The sequence below is a fragment of the Camelus ferus genome, chromosome 11 (assembly GCF_009834535.1).
Source record: "Camelus ferus isolate YT-003-E chromosome 11, BCGSAC_Cfer_1.0, whole genome shotgun sequence".
In the NCBI taxonomy this organism is placed as follows: domain Eukaryota; kingdom Metazoa; phylum Chordata; class Mammalia; order Artiodactyla; family Camelidae; genus Camelus; species Camelus ferus.
Genome location: NC_045706.1, coordinates 31349816 through 31371847, shown reverse-complemented (window position 1 = coordinate 31371847; position 22032 = coordinate 31349816). Strand labels below are relative to the sequence as shown.

At 33.1% G+C, this 22032-nt stretch overlaps 1 protein-coding gene across 1 annotated transcript in view; it reads left to right on the top strand.

The window, feature by feature from the left end:
* The window catches only part of KIF11 (kinesin family member 11), a 37537-nt gene extending 15974 nt beyond the window's left edge, over positions 1–21563 (top strand). Inside the window, exons 11-22 of the mRNA XM_006183665.3 lie at positions 1122–1209; positions 1810–1998; positions 2716–2923; positions 3892–4064; positions 5703–5828; positions 6326–6484; positions 8614–8720; positions 13421–13700; positions 15716–15938; positions 17247–17398; positions 18085–18201; positions 20114–21563. Of these exons, the coding sequence (XP_006183727.1) occupies positions 1122–1209; positions 1810–1998; positions 2716–2923; positions 3892–4064; positions 5703–5828; positions 6326–6484; positions 8614–8720; positions 13421–13700; positions 15716–15938; positions 17247–17398; positions 18085–18201; positions 20114–20245 (1954 nt within the window). The 3' untranslated portion in view covers positions 20246–21563. The remainder of the gene's footprint in view (positions 1–1121; positions 1210–1809; positions 1999–2715; positions 2924–3891; positions 4065–5702; positions 5829–6325; positions 6485–8613; positions 8721–13420; positions 13701–15715; positions 15939–17246; positions 17399–18084; positions 18202–20113) is intronic.
* Positions 21564–22032: the final 469 nt, after the last annotated feature.

Here is a 22032-nt window from a genome sequence, read left to right as displayed (position 1 = left end):
ATAGGGAATACAGCCAATATTGTATAACTTTGTATGGTGACAGATGGTAACTAGACTTATTGTGGTGATCATTTTTTAGTGAAAATATTAACTCACTATGTTGTATACCTAAAACTAATATAATATTGTAAGTCAGTTATACTGCAATTAAAATATTTATCAAAACTGTATCATTTATTGAATAACAATATTACATTTCTCTTGTACAGTCAATATAGGAAAAGCATTTAAACATCCTATTCTACTTTAAAGAGCTACTCCCAATAAAGAGCTAATATTGTTAATCAAAAGACAGAATTAACTTTCCCCTTATACCTCAGTTCTTTTATCTTTTCTTTTAATCAGTAAAATCTCTAGCTAATAATTTGAGGAAATCTGCCTTCTTAAAAGGATCTTTGTCATTTAAGCACAGTGTGGAATAGAAAATGGTTAGTATGAAGGAACTAGAAGAATGCAAAGGACAGCACTTACTTCCAAAACTTGTTAATGCTCAAGAAATCAGAGACACTCATTAAAGTAGACAAGAATTCTCTGGTCCAGAATGTCAGTAGTGCTAAGGCTAAGGAACTTTTATGGTGGTTTGATGTATGTATGCTGCTGTCTGTCTTGAGGTATGTGTGCAGGGGGCAGGAGGTGTAATTGCTCTGTGTACATACTTCAATTCAGTTTTCCAGATTTTAGCCCCTTATCTCACCCCCTCTTCTTTTGACACCAGATGACTTCACATTACAAGCTCTCCTGGATGCTGAGTGTCTTGTTTATACTTCATATTCCTGATTACAGACACCTAGTTGTATCCCTCACTTCTGCTTTATGTGGGTTATAGTCTGTCAGCGTTGTAGCTTCTCAAATTTTATAAACACACATTTTTTTCACCTCATAGATAGGGGTTCTCAGTTTCAAAATGGGGAAAACAAGAAAAACAGCCCATTTATAAACCAAGGACAAAGAATACATTTGATTTTTTGCATTTTATCTATTGTTATTGACACTTAGCCATCATTATCATGATAGTGATAAATGGTAGAGATGATATGTAATGCCTCAGTTGTGTTAGAATAAATTTTATAGGAATTAGGAAAAAATACCAACTGCTAAACTCCTATTATACTTTATTTTAGAGCCATGAGTGGAAAACTAACTGTTCAAGAAGAACAAATTGTAGAATTGATGGAAAAAATTGCTGCCGTTGAGGAGGAGCTAAGTAGGGTAAGCATTCAAAACAATATTGAATGTCATGTAAAAAGCAAATATTAAAAGACAGCTTCAGAATGTGGAGGACCTGACTTTTCTTGCTGACTTTGAAACTAAAAATAAGTTGTATCATGATTTTTTTACTGTCATCAATGATAATGAAGATGCTATTTATTTTGACATTTATATTAATGCAACATTTTAAGAAATTAACTGAATTGTACAATTTAATGTTAAAGCTAATAGTGAATGCTGAGACATGTTCACTACCATGTTTATCAGATGAGGAAATGCAGATCTTGGGAGAAACCAGATGTTAAATAACTAAGGTTTGTAGATCGGACCCTTCCATGCCACCCTCACCCTGGCAGTGTTGGAAGGAATCTGAAGAATTAACACCACTCCACTAGATGTGTTATTTGTTTTTTAATGAATTTACAGGAAGAAACCAGATGCCATATGAAATGTTCTAACCTACCTGGTAACTTGTTACAACTTTTATATGAAAAAAATTTGTTAGTTCTTCTAATATTATATTATGAAATAGCTAGTTGTCTCAATAGCCGGTTCAGCATTTTATAATTATTTTAAAAATGTTTAATGTATTATATTTAGGTAACAGAATTATTTATGGATAATAAAAATGAACTTGACCAGTGCAAATCTGACCTGCAAAATAAGACAGAGGAACTTGCAACCACTCAAAAACATTTACAAGAAACTAAATTACAGCTTGTTAAAGAAGAATATATCACATCAGCTTTGGAAAGTACTGAGGAGAAACTTCATGATGCTGCCAGCAGGGTTTGTCTTTTGTTTTAATTTGTACTCACATTAAAGAAATTAAAGAATGGGTAAAAGTAACTTTCTTACCTTAAGCATTAATTGTGAAATTCTATTTATTCACCCAAAATGATATTTTCTGTCCATTTAAGAAACATTATTTTACTATTATGTCTGAATTTTCCTCACTGGAGATGCTAACTTAAGAAAAAACTATTCCTTTGAGTTTTGAAAGTAGAACATGATTTTAATACACTTTGTGAGTGTTCAAAATAATGGTGGTGTAATGCTTTACCTGTGGTCATAGTTGAAACTAATCAGTAATCAAGAATTTAGTAACTTCTAATGATGTAAGATGTTAAACGTATTTAATTTTTTTTTTACCGTTTAAAAATATTGAAATATAGTTGATTTACAATGTATTAGTTTCTGGTGTATGAAAGTATTTAATTTTCTATTAGGTGTACTTTTGAGGAATTAGTAGCACATAATATAGAAAAAATTTATGAGGAAGCACAATTACTATAATAGATTGGCAAAATCAATTTTCCTTGTCTAGATGACATGGGGAGGGGAAATAAACATTCCTGTATAAATTAGCATCAACGTTAAAATTTCTTCTGATACAAAATTTACTAGTTCTTATCAGGAGAAATCCTAACAAAGCACAGATATTTTCATTAGATTGCTTTTGTCATACCTGTCTTATAAAAATTTATTTTCAAAAATCAAATATAGTTGCTTACCACAGTTGAAGAAACTACAAGAGATGTATCTGGTCTCCATTCTAAACTGGATCGTAAGAAGGCAGTTGATCAGCATAATGCAGAAGCTCAGGATATTTTTGGCAAAAACCTGAATAGTCTGTTTAATAATATGGAAGAATTAATTAAGGATGGCAGCTCAAAACAAAAGGCCATGCTCGAAGTTCACGAGACTTTGTTTGGTAAGTACAATAATTTCTAATTCTAGTCTTTGTGTGTTTAGTGTGAGACTAATTTTAAAACTGATAATTAAATTTTATCATTAAAAACTCAGGTGGTAGTCACTAGTCCCCTCTAATGCATGCACCAGCTGATCAAACTAGGGATTAAATGCTTCTGCTGCCTTTGAATTAAAACAAATCTCAGTCTTTTTTTTCTGTAAAATGTTATGTTTATTAAACAATAACTAAATGTATAAACTTTAGAAGAAAAAGCCCCTTTTATCCCTGACGGTATATCCTTTTCCATAGATATTACAGTTAACATTTCTTGGGTTTCCTTATTGAAATGTTTTGTGTATAAACATTCTCCATTTTTTTTTTTCTTTTGAGTATGGATCTTTTGAATGTTTGCTGTATTGTCAGAATATATGGGTATTATTTTTAACTATAACCATTATTGTTACCTTCATTTTGGAAAATACTTAAGTATCAATTTGTTTACTATAAAAGTATTGTCCTCACTATAGAAAATTTGGAAGATGCAGAAATGTAAGAATTTTTGAAAATCACCTAGAGTCTAGTCAGTCTAAGCTAACCACTACAAATTTTGTTTAATGATTTCTAGTTTTTCTTTTCTTCCATAACCTCTTTTATCGACAGTTATACTGTGTATTACTTTTAGTTAGAGATTAATTTTTAGAGTATTCTAATTCTTGTTTACTGTGAGTTACAGCTTTGGGTCTGATACACCTACAGATATACCAAATGTTTACTGAACATTATGGAACATATATAATTTATATTTAAAGTTATTCCTTGCTTATGTAGTGAGCCAATTATTTTAAATTTATTTGTTATTACAAATTTACACAACAAGGATATAATTTTGCCAACTTCTTTGAAGTGGTTCTAACTGTATTTAAATATATTTATGTCCAAGTTTACATCTTTTTTCTTTTTTTTTTTCTTTTTCTTTTTTTTTGGTATAGGTAACCTGCTGTCTTCCAGTGTCTCTGCATTAGACACTATTACTACAACAGCACTCGGATCTCTCACATCCATTCCAGAAAATGTGTCTACACTTGTTTCTCAGATTTCTAATATGATATTAAAAGAACAATCATTAGCAACAGAAAGTAAAACTGCACTTCAGACATTGATTGTTAGTAAATCTCTTAAAGTATTTTTGAAGGGTTACATTTGATAAGTCTTCAAAACAATGTTAACTGGTGTTCTTTCATCTTAAGCTTTACTAGTCACAATGATAAACATGCCACTTTAAGAGGAGGTTTATAAAGACAAATCTCTTCACTGTTTTTTTCGCCCAGAATGATTGATTTCCAAATGCATATAACCAACCTTTGAAAGTTTTTTCACTTACACATTGTAACATTAAGTGTAGGAGTTAGTAAGCCTTTTAATAACTAGAAAGGGTGGGTTTAGCTTCAGATGAATTTAAGGGACCTATGACTTGTTAGTTGGCTCAGAAATTTGTCTGTCATCCTTTCCTCAAGGATCCTAGAATTGTCACACTGACCCAACCAGAATGGGATGTTAGATGGTCAATTTTAAAACTACAGCAATACAGAAAAATGTGCAAGAAAAATAACTTAGAAAATTTTGGAAACAATAATAGAAACTTTTGGGGTCAGATATCTGTGATCGAGCCCATCTGGCCTTTAACTGTAAGGATCTTTTTCACAGTTCTATAAAAGCCAGTCATGTAATTACATAATTACATAATTACATATTAATTACCTTCTCCACACTTGATTTGTATATACTCTTTATTTTGTAATAATTTGTATGATTTGTCTAGGAAGTTCTTGGCCATATCACTTTGTTTCCTTCTTTATGCAGGCTCTTTTTTAACTTTAATAATATTTACCAAATATTTTCCAAGTAAATACTATAAATGTTAGCTGATACTTTGCCTAATTTTAGTGCTTGTATGACATTATTTTGTATATTTCTTCAATCACACATATTTGATAAAGTTAAAAGATACTCTGTTGGTACTAACTTTTTGGAAATGGATTTATTCACTAAATGATAGTCTGTATTCATTGATGTTTTCCTACCAAGCTGTAAGCATTGCTTAAGTCCAAAGTGATGATTGCTGCTCCCACAGAATGAGTTGAAATTAGTATGATAGCTCTTCTTTCAAAAGAATACTGGTAGCCTTTTATGTGTTTACTAATTATTTCTGTTAAAGTTCCTCATCCTTGCCCTAGTAAAAGGAGTTTAGATCAGAATTTTTTTTTTCCTTTTTATAAAAATTCCCAAACAACAGTACATTCTCAACTTTTCTATATACCTTGACAAGAATAAGAACCTTGACAAATTTAAATATCTCCAGCCCAAAGCCTACTTTTGAAGCCTATTTGGTCTTAGCCTTTTTGACTTTATAACCTAAACTTGTTTGAAATTTATTTTGTTAGAATGTACTTGTGTTTTTTTTTTCCCCTCCTTTGTTTGCAATGCTGAAATCTTATCAAATGACTGTCATTTCCCCCTCTTCTGAATTCTTCTGACTTCTGCTGCATTAGACTGTTAAACATCTACTGTACATGAAGTGAACATTCTCTTAATTACTATATGCAGGATTAAGTGATTTATGATGAATATAAACTCTAGTACTAGGGTCTGTAGGTTATAAGGAACAGAGAATGGACACTTAGGATGTTAATATACATGTGCTTAGATAACAGAGTATTTAAGATATTATCATTTAACCAGTCAGATTTATGGAGGTGAAAATATTCTTTTTAAATTCTTCTTTGTTTATTTTTAAAACCAGAATGTACTTAAGACTGACCTTCTCAGTTCACTGGAAACAGTTTTATCCCCCACTGTGGTATCTATCCTGGAAATCAATAATCAACTAAAGCGTATTTTCAAGACTTCATTGATAGTGGCTAATAAGGTAACAAATAATCTTATTCTCTCAAATTGTCATTTAAGAAAGAAACTCTCTCTGTGGCCATACCTGGAGATATGTTTATGTGCAGAATGCATGGGTTGTAAGAAGGAATCTGGAGGAGGGAAGAGAGAAGATGCTCTCTACACTGATGTGGTCAGCAGAATCATGGCTGAGAGAAATGAGAGAGAATGACCTTCAAGATAGATACTTAAGTTTATACAGTAGCATACATAGGCTATCGTATGGTCGGTGAGGAAGATATACATATAAATGCATACCCATATATGCGTGCCTAAATATGGATAATAAAATATCTCTGGAAGTGTTTAAAAATGGTAGCCATCGTGTCTTGGAGGCAGAAGTGGGACTGGAGTTCTAGGGGCTGGAGAAAGGGACTTTTCTCTGCATACTATTTTCTCTCTTTTCTATTTTGTATGTATTCAAAAAATAAAAATAACAAATAAATAAATAAACTTAGAAATTAAGTTTTTTCTTTAAAGATAGAAGATCAGAAAAAGGAAATGGATGACTTTCTCAGTACACTGTGTAACGATCTACATGAACTACAAGAAAATACAGTTTCTTCCTTGACCGAATCACAGAAGCAATGTGAGAACTTAACTGAAGACCTGAAGACGATAAAGAAAATCCACTCACAGGTATCTTATTTAGGTGATTTGGGGAGTGTAAAAAGTTTTAAGATCTTTAACTTGATAATCCTTGTTACCTAAACGGAATGCTGTCTAACTAATTTAGAAACCTGAAAATACCATAGCCACTTTTGCTTATAACAATAATTAATGTAAAATAATTGAAAGTACTTTTCTTGATCAGTTAATAGTTGATGATTTACTACATGTAGAACCCTATGCTAAAGCACAATTAGACAAGAGTCCTTTCCTCACTTGAAGATGAAACATAAAGCTGCAAAAACATACTGTTGGGAGTACGGTTAGAAGAAAATGGTCATAGCCTTTAAAATGAACATGTATCTACATTATAACCTGACAAATTGATTTTTTTTTTTTGGGGTAGCATGGATAGTTATTCTCTTTCATAAACTATGTCCTGCTTTCTTTTACTGTATGTCTCATTGATATCAGGCATTTAAATTGTAATATATTAATATAATTCTTAATTTTTATTGATAAATATAATTCATGACTTCTCTATATAAACTCTTCCTCAGTATATGAGGCTTTAAACCAAAATCAAACCTCTTAACCAGGGAAGTCATTATCTATAAGCCTTGGTAATGAATGTCTAAAAGTTCTATTAAATGAGACTATTACTATATGATAGAACTCTTTGGTCAGTAAAACTGTTAACGTGATATAGTGACCAGTAAGGGATTATTTTGGAAATGAGGAAAAGGGAATTCATATCCATGTCACCTGAAATGAGAAGAGAAACACATCCAAGATTTTTAGGTAAGAATTAAAGCAACTTGAAAATAAGATTGTTTCTCTAATTGATAAGCATGAAACTTTTCAGACAAAAGGTTAATATCAGGAATTAATACAAATAATAGTTAACATTTATTGAGCAACTCACCATATGTTTATTCCTCCCACCGATATAGATACAGGTTCTATTACTAGCTCAGTTTTCTAATGAGAAAACTGAGGCCTCACGAACATTTTACTATTTAGGTCATCTTATAGCAGTGGTGATGATTATATTGCCTGAAAGACGTGCATTTTTGAGGGCTTTTCCGTGTTTCTAGAACATATTTTTGCAATTTGAAATTGCAGCAGTTTCTCATACCTCTTCCTAGAGTGTCTACCTTAAACCTGTCTAGATGTTTTTAGGTATATATTCTAAGGTAGATCACCTTTTTATAAATCAGCTGTTTTGAAATGTTTAAAATTGGTAAGTAGCTGTTTGAAAATAAAACACTTATGATATGAAAAGTATTTTAGCATGAGTGGTTTGACTTCCCAGGCTTAAGGAAGCAAGCTAACTGAGCTACTTCTTAGATTTTTCTAGAACTTGAGGCTAGCACTGACAAACCAATTATGTAAAACTCTGAACACCTGTTTACATGTAGATAAATCTGAGAATACCTACATTTCCCTCTACTTCGAGACTAGTAAAAATACTGACACACTTGATTCATAATCTGAGTGTTACATGTGTGTTGTCAGCTGATGTGTTATTCAGAGATCTTGGCCAACTAATGGACTGAATAGTTAATATGACTGCTGAGTGCATTTTCAGCTCTTCCTTGGTCTTTAGTGAAGCTGCTTCCTTTTGTAAGGCCCTAGCATGTTGTGTGCCTCTGAGATACTATTTTTGAAGATGACAAGTTTGAGAAAAGGCAAAACTATTTACATTTTATTAATATGATCCAACTGTGTTCTGTAAAATGTTTCAGCTCTAGTGACTGATAATGTTTTTGGACTGTTTGACCCATTAAGATTATGAGCATTACTTTTTCCCTTCTGGTGTTATCAGTTCAGAAGGAGCTATGTATATCTCTCAAAGTGGTTCTCAAACACAATGTGACATCTTGGTGTATCTGGTTAGTTTTGAGGTATACTGAAAGTAATTTGTTATTCATAGGTAAAACAGCAGAGTTTGCTAATTATTTACTTTTTTAAAAAAATGCTTAGAATACTATTCTTTTAATATCACTTCCACTATTTTCCTCTGTGAGAGAGAGATAAAGATCTATTGTCAGGAATTTGTATAATTCTCACCTATGGGGAAATACTTCATGTAAGTATAGAATAAAAAGTTTGTGTCATAATTTCAGTCTCTTCCACTCCCCACACCTTTCTTACAGGAACTTTGCCAGTTAATCAATCTTTGGGAGGAGAGATTTTGTGCTTTGGAGGAAAAGTGTGAGAACATCCAGAAACCACTTAGTGGTGTTCAAGAAAATACAGAGCAGTAAGCTGTTTTAAATTCTCTTTAACTTTTCTCTGCCTGAAATTATTTCTGAATAAAAAGCTTTAAATAGTACAAATACTGTCAACACCTTTTCTCATTTAAGATTTTATTATATTTGCTTTATCATTCTCATTCCTCTCTCCTCTTTTATCGCTAATATTTTATATATATATATATATATATATAATCTTTTTTGAATAGTCTTTATAATGCCCATTTACCCCCAAATACTTCATTTTATATATTTCTTAAAAATGTAGGATACTCTTTTATAACCATAGGACAATTATTTTAAATCAAAAAACTTAATATTGGTAATTATTATTATCTAATATACAGACCTAATTCAAATTTTACCAGTTGTCTCACTAATGTTCCTTATAGGAAAAGAAAAAGATTTTCTTCCTGGTCCAGGATTTAATTCAGGATCACACATTGCACTTAATTGTCATGTTTCTTGAGTCTCCTTTAATCTGGAGTAGTTTCCTTAGTCATTTTCATTCCTGGCCTTTTCTTTTTCCAAGAGTAGAATATTTATATAGTACTTCAATTGGGGTTGGCTTTCAGGACTAGTTGCAGTTGTCAAGAATACCACAAAAATGGTGTGTCCTCAGTGCATCTTAGATATCAAGAGGTTTAACTTTGGTAATTTGGTTATATATAGTATTGTCATCCAGATTTCTCCACTGTAAAGTTAATCTTTTCCTTTGCAAATTAATGAAGAACTTATGGGGAGATACTTTGAAACTATGTAAGTATCCTGTTCCTCTTAGAATCTATTGATATGCATGTCTGAAACAATTATGATACTGGTTGTCAGATAATCTTTTTTCTAACTCCATGATTCCTTCTATATTTGTTATTTGGCATTCTACTGAGAGGAAGTCCTGCCACTTATTCTTGTTCATTTATTTATGTTAGCATGTACTCATGGATTCTTTTATCCTCTGGGTTATAATCCACTATTACTTATTTTGATACTCAAATTATCCCAGTTTTAACTAGTGAGAGCCTCTTCAAGTTGTCTCCTGTGTCCTTTTGATATGACCTGTCCTTTTTGAGCATTTTTTAATTTTCTGATATAGCAAGATATTCCAGGTATCTTGTACTTTCTCAGCCCCAGCTCTGAACTCATATTGACAGAAACCAAGATCTGGACACTAGATGTTCTCATTGTTATTGGGGTGTCATTTTTTTCTAAGGCTCCCTAGATGGACACAGCTAGAGATAGATGTGTGAATGTGTATATATACATGCACATAAATTTCTATTTCATATTTGTGCTCCCTTTTCAGACAGTGAGAAACCTGGCTCTCGTCCACAATATATTTACTTGTTCAATCTTAGAATATGCATTAAATAATTTCACAATTTCTAACCCATAATCATGATGAGACATATCCTTACTACGTAGAGCAGGGTTTGGCAAACTATGACTAGCAGGCTAGATGCCTGCTGTTGCAAATAATTTTATTGGACAGAGCCATATTTGTTTACTCAGTCTGCCTGTTTGTTTAAATGTTGCCTTTGGCTATCTTTGAATCCCTTTGCACTGCAGAGATTACATCGAAGTCTGTATAGCCTCTAAGCCTAAAATAATCGCTCTTTGGGTTTTTAAGAAAAAGTTTGCTGATCCCTGCATTGGTGTTTAATATCACTTTATAGCCTCCTTAGTTTTTATAAGTTTGATTATATTGTGTCTTCTCTGTATTTCTTTGAGTTAATTCTATTTGGGTTTGCTCAGCTTCTTGAATCTATAGACTTATGCCTTTAACCAAGCTTGGAGAGTTTCATCCATTATTTCTTTGAATGTTTCTCAGAAAAAAATTCTCTATTTCTAGGAGTTTGATGACACAAATGTTCGATCTTTTATTATGGTACCATAGGTCTCTGAGGCTACAGATGTATAGTCTGTTTTCTCTTTGTTGTTGTTAAGATTGAGTGAATTCTATAATGTCTTCATGTTCACTGACCCTTCCTTTGTGATCTCTAACCTACTCTTGAACCCATTCAGTGAGGTGTTTTATTTCAGTTACTGCTTTTTTCAGCTTTGTAATTTTTATTTGCTTCTTTTTAAAATCTCTTCTATTTCTTTGTTAAGATCTTTTTTTCTCTAGATGTGTTTTAATTGCTCATTGGAACAATTTTATGATGGCTAGCTGCTTTAAAATCCTTGCCAAATTATTCCAACATTTGAATTATCTCAGTGTTGGCACTTGTTATCTTTCCTCAATCAAGTTGTGATTTTCCAGAGTGCTTTTCAATTGTATCTTGAACAATTTGTTTATTATGTTAGGAGATTAAGCATCCTATTTAAGTCTTTTTTTAAGTGGGCAGGTTCTGAACCATTTTGGGGGCTGTGGTTCCAGTAACAGTTTAATTTTCAGAGCCCTAGCAGTTTTATTCTGGCATGCATCATTCATATGCTACCCATATGAGAAGAATCTGTGTTCTGCTTTTGACAAATGAAGTGTTCTAAGCATGTCAACTAGGTCAAGTTGATTGATACTGCTATTTGGGTCACCTATATCCTCACTGAGTTTCTGCCTACCTGTTCTATCAATTACCAATAGAGCGGTGTTGAAATCTCCCAACTGTATTCTAGATTTGTCTATTTCTCTTCTCAGTTCTGCCAGTTTTTGCCTTATACATGTGATGCTCTGTTGTTAGATGCATACACATTTAGGGTTGATATATCTTAGAGAACTGACCCTTTTACCATTATGTAATATCCGTTTTTATCCTTGATAATCTTCCTTGTTCTGAAGTCTACTTTGTCTGAAGTTAACACAAATACTTCAGTTTTCCTTTGATGACTATTTGCATATATATCTTTCTCCATCCTTTCAAATTTGGCTTTTTATATTTAAAGTAGATTTCTTGTAGACAACATATAATTGGATCTTGCTTTTCAATCAAATTTAACAATGTATGGCTTTTATTTGGTGTGTTTAGACCATTCTCATTTAAAGTATTGATATAGTTAGATTAAAATCTACCATTTTGTTGTTTTCTGTTTGTTGCATTATTTGTGCTTTGTTTCCTTTTTCCTTTCCTAATTTAAGTTGAGCATTTTTGTTTTCATTTTATCTATCTCATTGACTTATACTTTAAAATTACTATTTAAAGTGGTTTTTCTAGGGTTAATAATATATATTTTTAAATAATTTTAATCTACCTTCAAATAATTTGCTGTTTCATGTATAATGAAAGGACTTTATAAAAGTATATTCTCAATTCTTCCTTCCTATCTCTTATGCATTGTTTTCATGTATTTTACATCTGCATATGCTATATTGACCCAGCACACTGTTACTCGGTTTTATATATATATATATAAATACATATATATATATATATTTTTTTTTTTTTTAATACAGCTGCTAGAAATGTTAAAATTATATCTGTGGCTCACATACTTCTATTAAATGATGCCGCTCTAGAATTCCGGCTATTACCTATCCTAGTACCTACTTGTCATCTGTTTTTCAGTACTGTTGTTGGTCCTTTTTATTATATCATGTTCCATTCTGAACTCTTCTTTCTAGATTCTGAATCTAGAAAGCATTTCCCTACTTTTTATCCCTAGTGTCTAGACATAAGGATTTCTGACTTCTTCCGTGTCTTTGAAAAGGAATACTAGAGTAGGACTGAAATGGGAAGGGAACTATGATATACTTTCTTTAAGACCTATGGAAGTCATTATGCAAGTCATTTTTCTTATCCTCCTGACATTTATTATGTACACCAATGTTTCTCAAAGTGTGGTCTAGGGTCCCTGTAAAAGAATCAGCCAGGAGCAAGCCCCAGTAATCTAGGTGAGGTTTATGTATACTGCAGTTTGAGTCCCACTGCCTTTGGCATTTGCTGTAGATTGTAGTCTCTTATGAATAAATTTCATCTTCCTGCTAGGTTGTGATTCCTTGAGAGGATAGATTTGTGTTGATAGCCTCCAAGCTTACCATTTAAAATTCTTTTCCTTTTTCAATTATTTCCGCTTAATCTGTAGTTGAACTTTGGTATTCAACACATTTGCCTCCTCACTTGATTTACTCACAAGGTGTACCATCTAGTGGTAATAGAGGGTAACCTGCATTCCCCAAAGTTTAACTCTGTGGTCTTGTGAGATGACTTTGAATGCTGTTCTAGGGAACCTTACTGAGAGAATGAAGCCGTCAATTAATTTTAAATGTATGTTCTGACACTGATTTTTTATCGGGGTTGTGTTACATTGTACTACATTGCCGTATGTATAGTTTGTCATACCTCAATATAATTTTATGATTTATTTTATATCATAGACAAGGCAAAACTGCTTAAGAATAGAATGCCTATGGACAGTTTAGGGACTTGAGTAGAAGCTGTGGGAGATGTCCTTAAGTAACATAATCTAGTGGGAGGAGTAAAACATGTAGAGAACTCATTTTATTAAGTGTATAGTTAATATTCTATGAGGTACAAAGTGTCATATCTGGAGAAGGGCTGGAAAAAGTTTTATAAGAAAAGAAATATTTTCAAAGGTCATTTAGTGGCAGATGTGCTATCAGTCTGCTGTGAAAAGACAGTTAAGAACATGGGCTCTGGAGCTAGACTGCTTAGGTTTGAATATGCTGTTTTTTGAGCTGTGTGATCTCGGGCAGGTTATATATCCTTTGAACTCTAGTTTTCCATTTTAACAGTGTTATTCTCTTCTCCTATAGGAAATCTAAAGATATAATCAGCAAAACAACTTCTCACAGTGAAAAATTTTGTGCTGATTTTGATGACTTGTCAGAGAAACTTAGATGTTTTAACCAGGAAGGTACAAAATTGGTTGAAGAGTCTGAGAAACACTGTGATAAACTTAGTAGCCGCTTTGATACAGTATCTCAAGAGACTGAACAGAGGTGTGAGGCTCTGAACACAAGCACACTTTGTTTTTCTGAACAGTGGATATCTTGCATAAATAAAAGGGAAGAGGAACTTCAGAATTTATTGAAGGTAATAACTTTGTTATGGAACCTACTTTAGGGAAAATAGTGATAATCAGAAAATTAAATATTCTTGGCTAAGAATTGGTTTCAAAACACATATTTTAAAATATAATGAATGACTTAAGTTTTTAAGTATAATGGTTGGTATGCTTATACACGATCTTGTTTCATGTCTCTGTTGCCTAGATGTCGAAATTATTTAACATTTGTCTTTCCTATAGCCATCTTTGATTTTTGACTTGTTAGTTCCTTCAGTTAGGGGCACCGTGACTTTTGCTATATAATATCTTTCATTTATATATGCTTTTTGCTTTTCTCCTGTAATTGCTGATTCAATTCAAACCTGTTGCTACTTTAAGTATTTAGGATATTACTCTGGTTGCTTAGAAGATACTTAATAGGTTTGTGGGTTTGCTTGAACTTGACACTTGCATGAACCCTTTGTGGCTTGGTTTTTCTTCTGTGCAGTGAAAAGATTTTACTTGTATTCTCAGGAATTAGGTAAAAGAACTTAAGTACTTTAAGCTATATAAGCTTTTTTCATTAGAAGGAACTAATTCTAATGGAGAAACAGCTGATTTCAAGTTTGAAGCAGAAAAAATGTATCAAATGAGCCTAGAGGTCTTGTCATACCAGAAAGTAAGGAAGCTGTTAAAAATTAGTGAGTTGTGTCAAAAAGACTTAGGAGCCAACCTGATGACACTCCACTGTTTACAGATGGTACAATTTGAGCATCAAAAAGAATAATTGCTACAACAGATTAAAATATATCAAATATATTAAAACCAATGAATTCATTAAAATTTCATAGGTCTCCTTTCGATCATGCTAGGGAAGAAATGAATTATTCTAAGAAGTGGTAAATAAGGGGAAAACAATTGAGCATCCATCTCCTTTCCTGAAAGAATTCTATCTTGGTTTAGCAGGTAATAGATGAAGAAAGGTATTTCAAAAGGAATCCCAGCTAATAAAATGCAGAAGAAATGATAGAATTAGAATATCAACATTTTGCAACCCTTAGTGAAATAATAACCCCTGTGGACACTTAAGACTGCTTACACCATTTGATCAAAAGCTGGCAGATTTTTATAACTAATAGGGTGACCTCACTCAAACATACCGATTAATCTTAACGTGAGAGACCAACCAGGCATTATGTGTTTCAGTACCACCTGAAGTCAGTGCCAAGAAGCTAAAAACTGATTTAGAGCAAACCTTTAGATCTAACTTGTAGAAACCTGTAGATCTAATTTGTGGAAAATACAGAGGACAGATGAACATGTGAAACTACAGCTTAGAGATGCACTCGACCAAGTCCAGGAATTAGAGATAGTCACTAGAGCAAAGACCTAGTTTCTTCAATGAAATTTTTTTTCAAGGAGGAAAGTATGAGGAAGGATAACCTCTATCAAAAGAGAGGTAAGACTAGAGGGCCTTAAATCCTGGGTTGCCTGGGATAGGCCTTGTTTATTTCTATTGCACTGGGATAATTATTGTTAAGAATGGTCCTTTTTTACTCTGAGAAGTATCTACTTTTGGATGATAAATTATATAGTCACTTAAGACATATCAACCAAATCTAATGATAAATTCTGTTTCAAATAAAACAAGTATAAAAAATATTTGAGGCAGTTGTTGAAATCTGAACATTGACTAAGACATTTGGTATAAAGAAATCAGTGTTAAATTTTTTTAGATGTGAGAGTGGTCTTATAAAGTTCTTAACTCTTAGAGATGTATGCTGAAGTAAATCGATGAAATGATATAGGATTTGCTTTAAAATAAACCTGGTGGAGAACAGGAGTAAGTGGCCAATCTGTTTGATCTATACCCTGTGTATTAATAAATGTTGAGGCTGGGTAGTGAATATAAAGGGGTTAATTATACTATTATCTCTACTTTTGCATGTGTTTTTTTAAGCTTTTATTATGGAAAATTTCAAGGTAAGGAGAAGTTAATATATTGAATAAAACACCAGCAACTTTGGTTTTAATAATGAAAGCTCATTTGTATCATTTACAGGTTGTAAACCAAGGTTGTGAGACTTCATGTTCGGAGATTACTGAAAAATTAAGTGGACATAAAGCAGCTAATGAGAACCAGCATAATATTTTTCTTGGTCAGATAGCTACTGATGAAGAAGAATTAATGACACAAAGTCAAGAACTTAATAAAACCGTAAGAATTGGTTTGACTAAGCTTAATTGCTTTCTACAAGAGGATCTGAAACTGGATATCCCAACAGGTACTTTAAAAGGGAAATGGAATTGTTAAAATTTTTGAAGTTGAATTCAACCATATACAGCGCCCAATGTTCAGAAAAACTAGGCCCTGCCATTGCCCAGTAGGAATTTACCATTCTTACTGTAATCAGCTCAAATATGGAAAAATTGGAATGGTAAATAGCTTCAATCAAGCATTAGATATCATGATATAGATGACATATACTCCTAGAAACTTAAGCATCATAATTCAATAAAATCTTACAAACATTCAGGGAATTGGTTTTGTTAAGAGAGAACATTTTAAAAACAAATAAAAGAAAACCAACCAAACATCTATCTAGCACTATTTATAAAAGGACATTTTAATACCAAAAATAGTGGAGAAAAGTGATTAAATAAATCTAGCAAAGCTCACCACATTATGCATTTTCTTGTGTGTATCTCTTGTTTTGTCATGGGCTGTTAGATTGGCATTTAGGAATCACCATTTTGGGAGGTCAGAGATAGCAAAGATCAGTGTAGGCTATGATGATTCAGGAAAGCCTTCCTGAAAGAAGGTATAACAGACTACTTAATACAGGATGAGTAACTGAGTTATTCATTGGACTGTGGTAGTGGTTGCATGCCCTGTAAATTTACTAAAAATCACTGAGTGAATTTTGTGGTATGTCGATTATACCTTAAAACTTTCTTTTTTAAAGTAATTATAAAAGGAGATGATCCTAAAGGAAGGATGTTAGTTTATTTTTTCCCTAAGAGGCCTGATATTTATTGTCCACTTTTCAATGAAATTAGGAACATAACCGTTAAGTGGAAAGGCAAGTGCCTGTGTAATTTATGAGAGCATGAGTTATTATAAAGAAATGTAGCTGGTTAATATTTAGCTGCCACCAAATTTTTAGTGAAATGATTATCCCTATCAAACTGGTAGTGCTGGGAAATGATTATCCCTATCAAACTGGTCATGCTCTGACTCCAATAATGCTGTCATTTCTCATAGCACTCTGAATCCTTTTAGAGCCTATAATACATCTTATATACATGCTCAGGAATGGAAAATTTTTCAATAAAAAATGTTAAAAAAAAAAAGGAATGGAAAATTTCATGTTTTGGCATACGTCAAATTTTGAAAGTAATTGGATCTATTTAAGATCAGTTGTCAAGGTAGGAAATACAATATATGCCTGACAGATAATAAGACTGATTCTCATATATGGCAATGGTTCTGTACAACAGACTCATTTTGAACTATACATTCTACCATTAAAAAAATATCTTATTCATATCCCACACTTCAATTTTTCCTACTTATGTTATGCCCACTAAAGGTACGACACCACAGAGGAAAAATTATTTGTACCCATCAACACTGGTGAGAACCCAGCCACGTGAACAGCTCTTTGATCAGTTGAAAAGGAAACAGCCTGAGCTGTTAATGATGCTAAACTGTTCAGAAAACAACAAAGAAGAGACCAGTCAGGTAAAATTCATTTTAAGCATCATACTTATAGAACCCTCTCATCAACTCTTGATGTCATTGACTTCATATGAAGGATTTTATTCTTTGCCCTTCAGTCCTACCCTGTCTTTCATTAAGGATACCTGTCTAACCATTAAGCCTGTTTCTTTTAATTGGGCCATTTTTTATTTTTAGACTAATACATAATTATAATAGACAGTGTTTATGTTGTGCTTATTATGTGCACTTTACAAAAATAGTTACTCAGTTAATTCTCTCAGTAACCCTCAATGGTGGATCCTAGTACTGTCCCCATTTTACAGGTGAGGAAACTAAGAATTACTTTGTCCCAAGTCACAGGAATGGAGCTGGAATTAGAACCCAGACAAGCACCACAAGCTGTGCCCTTAACTATGGTAATTATAGAAAAGTTGGGAAATTGGAAAGTAACAAAGAAGAAAATAAGAAAGAAACTGTAATCTCTTTATTCTGAGAGTACCACATTTAACATTTTATTATAGGTACTTCTCTGTATGAAAACATAATAGGAATTATTTTTATTATTTTGTACACTTTGTACTAATTTTGTTGAAGTTTAACTTTTGTGTAATAGACACTGTGTTATTTTCAAAGAAGAAAACTGCCTTTACTTTTGTGAAGATTTTTAAGCCCCAGGACTTAATGACTCATCCAACTTCTTATTTTAGGACTTAGATGAAGAAAAGGCGGTTCTGGCGGACACTATTGAAGAACCTCTAAGTCAAGAGCCATCTGTAGATACTAGTATGGATTGTTCATCAAGTGGTGGGGTTCCATTTTTCCAGGTACCTGATTACATCTTATCAGATAACCCTTCCACATCTGATGTCAGTCGGCTATTTAATATTCAGTATAAAGGCATTACTCTTAGTGGCTGGGACAGAAAAAATATTTTAGTCATTCCTCTGGGATGGCTTGTTAACTTTTCTGACTTTAATTATTTACACAAATATGGTAGTTGATTAAGGGTTTTCTGTAGGATAAATAAAGGCAAAATTTGACTTAATCCCACCCTCAGCTGGTAATCTTCAACTGTTACAGTTATCCCTTTTCTGCCTCCAACATACTCAGATGATACTGAATGCAGTCATTTCTCTCTTCCCTCCACCTTTGACATGGAAGTCCTAGAGCCTATCTCTGCCCATAATCAGACTTTGAAGGCCAAGAAGTTTGAAAGATTGAGAGACCAAAGGCCTCTCAGGTTAAATGACTGCTTTCTCCTGCCTGAGGCTTTTCTCCTGTTAACTATTTCCCCATATTGCCTGAACTCCTCACCTGCCTTGATCTTGTGTGTTTAAATCCTGTGACCTTTCCTACTGCTTCTTGGAGAATGGCACTATAAACTGCCTAACACTTTTCCCTCGAATTTGAAGACATGAGCCTAGACAGTCTGTGAAGTAAGGATTTCCTTACATAGGACAATTGATATCTGTATTTTATAGTTGAAGTGCTGCTTCTGATATGCACATGCACAACTGTACCTGTCTTTAATAGACCAGCAGGTCTTTCCACCAAGATCTAAATATTCTCCATCCCTGATTTAAGTTGTTAAAATTTCTAAGTCAGATTCTATTAAATTCCTCTCTATCTGCATCAGGGCAATTTTATCCCCAAAGTCTTCCTACCTTATGCTTTATTCTTTACTATTAGAAAACTCTAAGTGTATTTCCTTCTATTTTTTGACCCTCTTTTCTGTCTTGTAAAGTTAAGAAAAGGGAGAAAGTTAAGAAAAGGGAGAAAGTTAGGAGAGGAGAACCTTACTGACTACTTAATCCCTGCTGGAAGTCCTTTCATTATTACAGCATATAGCATTTTGAAGGCCAGGCTTAGTGGTTCAGCTCCAGCAAGGAAGTCCCTAGCGTACCAGGAAAGACTTGGGATGGAGTTTAGACCTTTAGCTGAAGTCCAGAAATTTTTTTCTCTGATAGCAGTCTGATATGGGGAAACTGGGTTAAAAACTCTGAAGTTGGTTTGTAATTTGTTTCAGAATTGATAAATGGGTCTACAATGAATGTCATCAGTCACTTAAAGCTCTCTAAGGGCAAGTACTAGGATTCCAATGAAATATTCCCAAATTAGAAATATGAAATAAGATTTTTTTTAAAAGATAAAATATAGTTTAAACAAAAAGTATCTTGAGGTACCCTATTTTTATCAGATTCTCTGCTTAAAATGGAGTTGCCATTTTTTTGTATGATGGTAAACATTTTTTTCCCTAGAGCAAGATTTCTCAACAGCAGCACTACTGACATTTTGAACTGGATAATCCTTTGTTATCCTGGACTGTCCTGTGTATTATATGATGTTTAGCAACATCCCTGGCTTCTACCTACTAGAAGCCAGTAGCACCGCCTAGTTTTAACAACCAAAAATGTCCCCAGACATTACCAAATGTCCCCTGTGCGGCAGAATTGCTCCCTGTTGCAAACCATCGCTCCACAATAAAATCTGTAATTATTCCTTGAAAAATCATACAGAAAATTAATATTTCTTTTACCTCACTTGGTGATAAAATGAAGAAGGCATTGATTTCTCCTTGCCAAACAAATCATTGGCTCAAATTTGTGCTGAGCATTTTCTGAAGTTTTCCACACCTAGTTTCTTGCCTATAACTCAGAGAACTTTGAAAATAGAATATGGTTAATATGTATCAAATGTTACTTTATATTGACTTAATTTCTCCCCTTAAATCCACAGCATAAAAAATCACATGGAAAAGACAAAGAAAACAGAGGCATTAATCCATTGGAGAGGTCTAAAGTGGAAGATACTACAGAGCAATCTGTTACGAAGAGCAGATTACCTCTACGAGCCCAGAACAATTTTTAGTTCACTCGAGGATTGGTAATTTTATTTTTTAAGAAAAATGAAAAATAAAACCTGTAACTCCAGAACTTGAGCCTTGTGTATAGATTAAAAACGAGTAGAAAATATCAAGGCAGTACTGTAAATTTAGTTGCATTTAATGTCTACCCATTTTTCTGTCATTCCTGTAGTTCACTGTATATTGAGTTTCATTTAGAATTTGCATTGAGTAAATATATATTTCTAGCTTTTGATATAAAATAGCGCTTTTATAACAAATGGAAAGTACTTTTCTTGTGTATTACTAAATAGCAGATACATAGAATCTGCACTGTTCTTTTTACACTTGAACTTACAAAGGTAAATGTCACCAATGCTTGGTCTTGGGAAGGACCATATTCTTTCTTTTCTTGCTATGATTGAATTATGTTTATATTCGCTTGCCTCCTTCCCTAGACTTTTTCATTCTGCCTTCTCTCACTTTCTCCCTTTTTATTTGTCACCAAACCATTTGTAGAGCTACAAAATGGGATCCATTATTATTATGAGATAGCCAGAATTTTACCTAGAAATCTTTAACACTTTTCTGTGGTTATCTCTAAAATCACTGTCAACAATAAACATAAATGTAGAAGTATCCCTTCCCTCAATATTTTTAATTTGTTTCCCCCTAGATGTAAAAGCATTTCATTCCTTTATGAGGCCTCACACATTAGTGCCCAGAGAGTTCACAAAAAGCCATCTTCTCCAGAATATAGATTGCTATTATGGGAGAACCACCTAGAGCTGTGATTAATGGCTATGTGGCCCCATTTTGAGGCCTGTATCTTGTACAGAAGGTCACAGTGATTTAAGAGCTTTCTGAAGCTGTTAATTATGACTATAATTTTTATTCTTTTGTTTACCTGATGAAACTTTTTGTTGTTCTTTGTATATAATAAAATATGTGTGTATATATTTTTCTCTATTGACATCTTAACCCTTAGAAGTGCCCTGACAATTTTGATCTGGCAGCCAGATTTCTGGAAATTGGGATGTTTCAGCATGAAGAACCAAAGCACTTAAAAGGAATATATGCAAAGAATAAGTTTTGTGCCCACATCAAGTTGAGTATACAAATTCAGAGTTTGATATCTAAGTAAAATCAAACCCTGTTGGAGAATTAGCAAATGTGCTACTTTGAGGAACTAAATTTGCCTTGCAGAAGTATTCATTATCTTAATAAGAATAATCATATAATTTCTCTGCAAAATCTGATATCAACATAAGCTATGGATAATATCTAATAAAATAAACCACCGTCAGTAAATCCATGATTAATAAATTTGGTTTCTTATATTAACTTGCTTGTCCCATTATTTCTTATTTGGCAGTGGATATGTTTACAGAGTTAAGCGAGTTGTATTAAAATTCCTAAAATAAACTTTTACACAGGTACCACCAAGGAAGAGGGCCTTGGTAAGCAATTCCAGGCTTTTGGGTGCACTCCAAGGGGCTAGAGCTTAGAGTGAGATAAACGAGGAACAGATTGTCCCTCACAGGGCCTGAAGTCCAGCTTTAAGGCATCTCATTCCCTGTCTTAAAGTTACCTAGGAATGCTAATGCATCTAGTCGAACTGCCTGACAGAAGCAAAAATAAATCTCTGGCGAATTTTAACATCCAGAGCCATAAATTACTTCTACAAATTTTCATACACAATGTCATGCACTCAAAAAACCTTCAGCAAAAATAGAGTAGGTAGCTTCAAGGACTCATTCCTCCTCCTCTGACAAAACAATTTTGTCAGAACTTAGGAAAACAGAGGTTTACA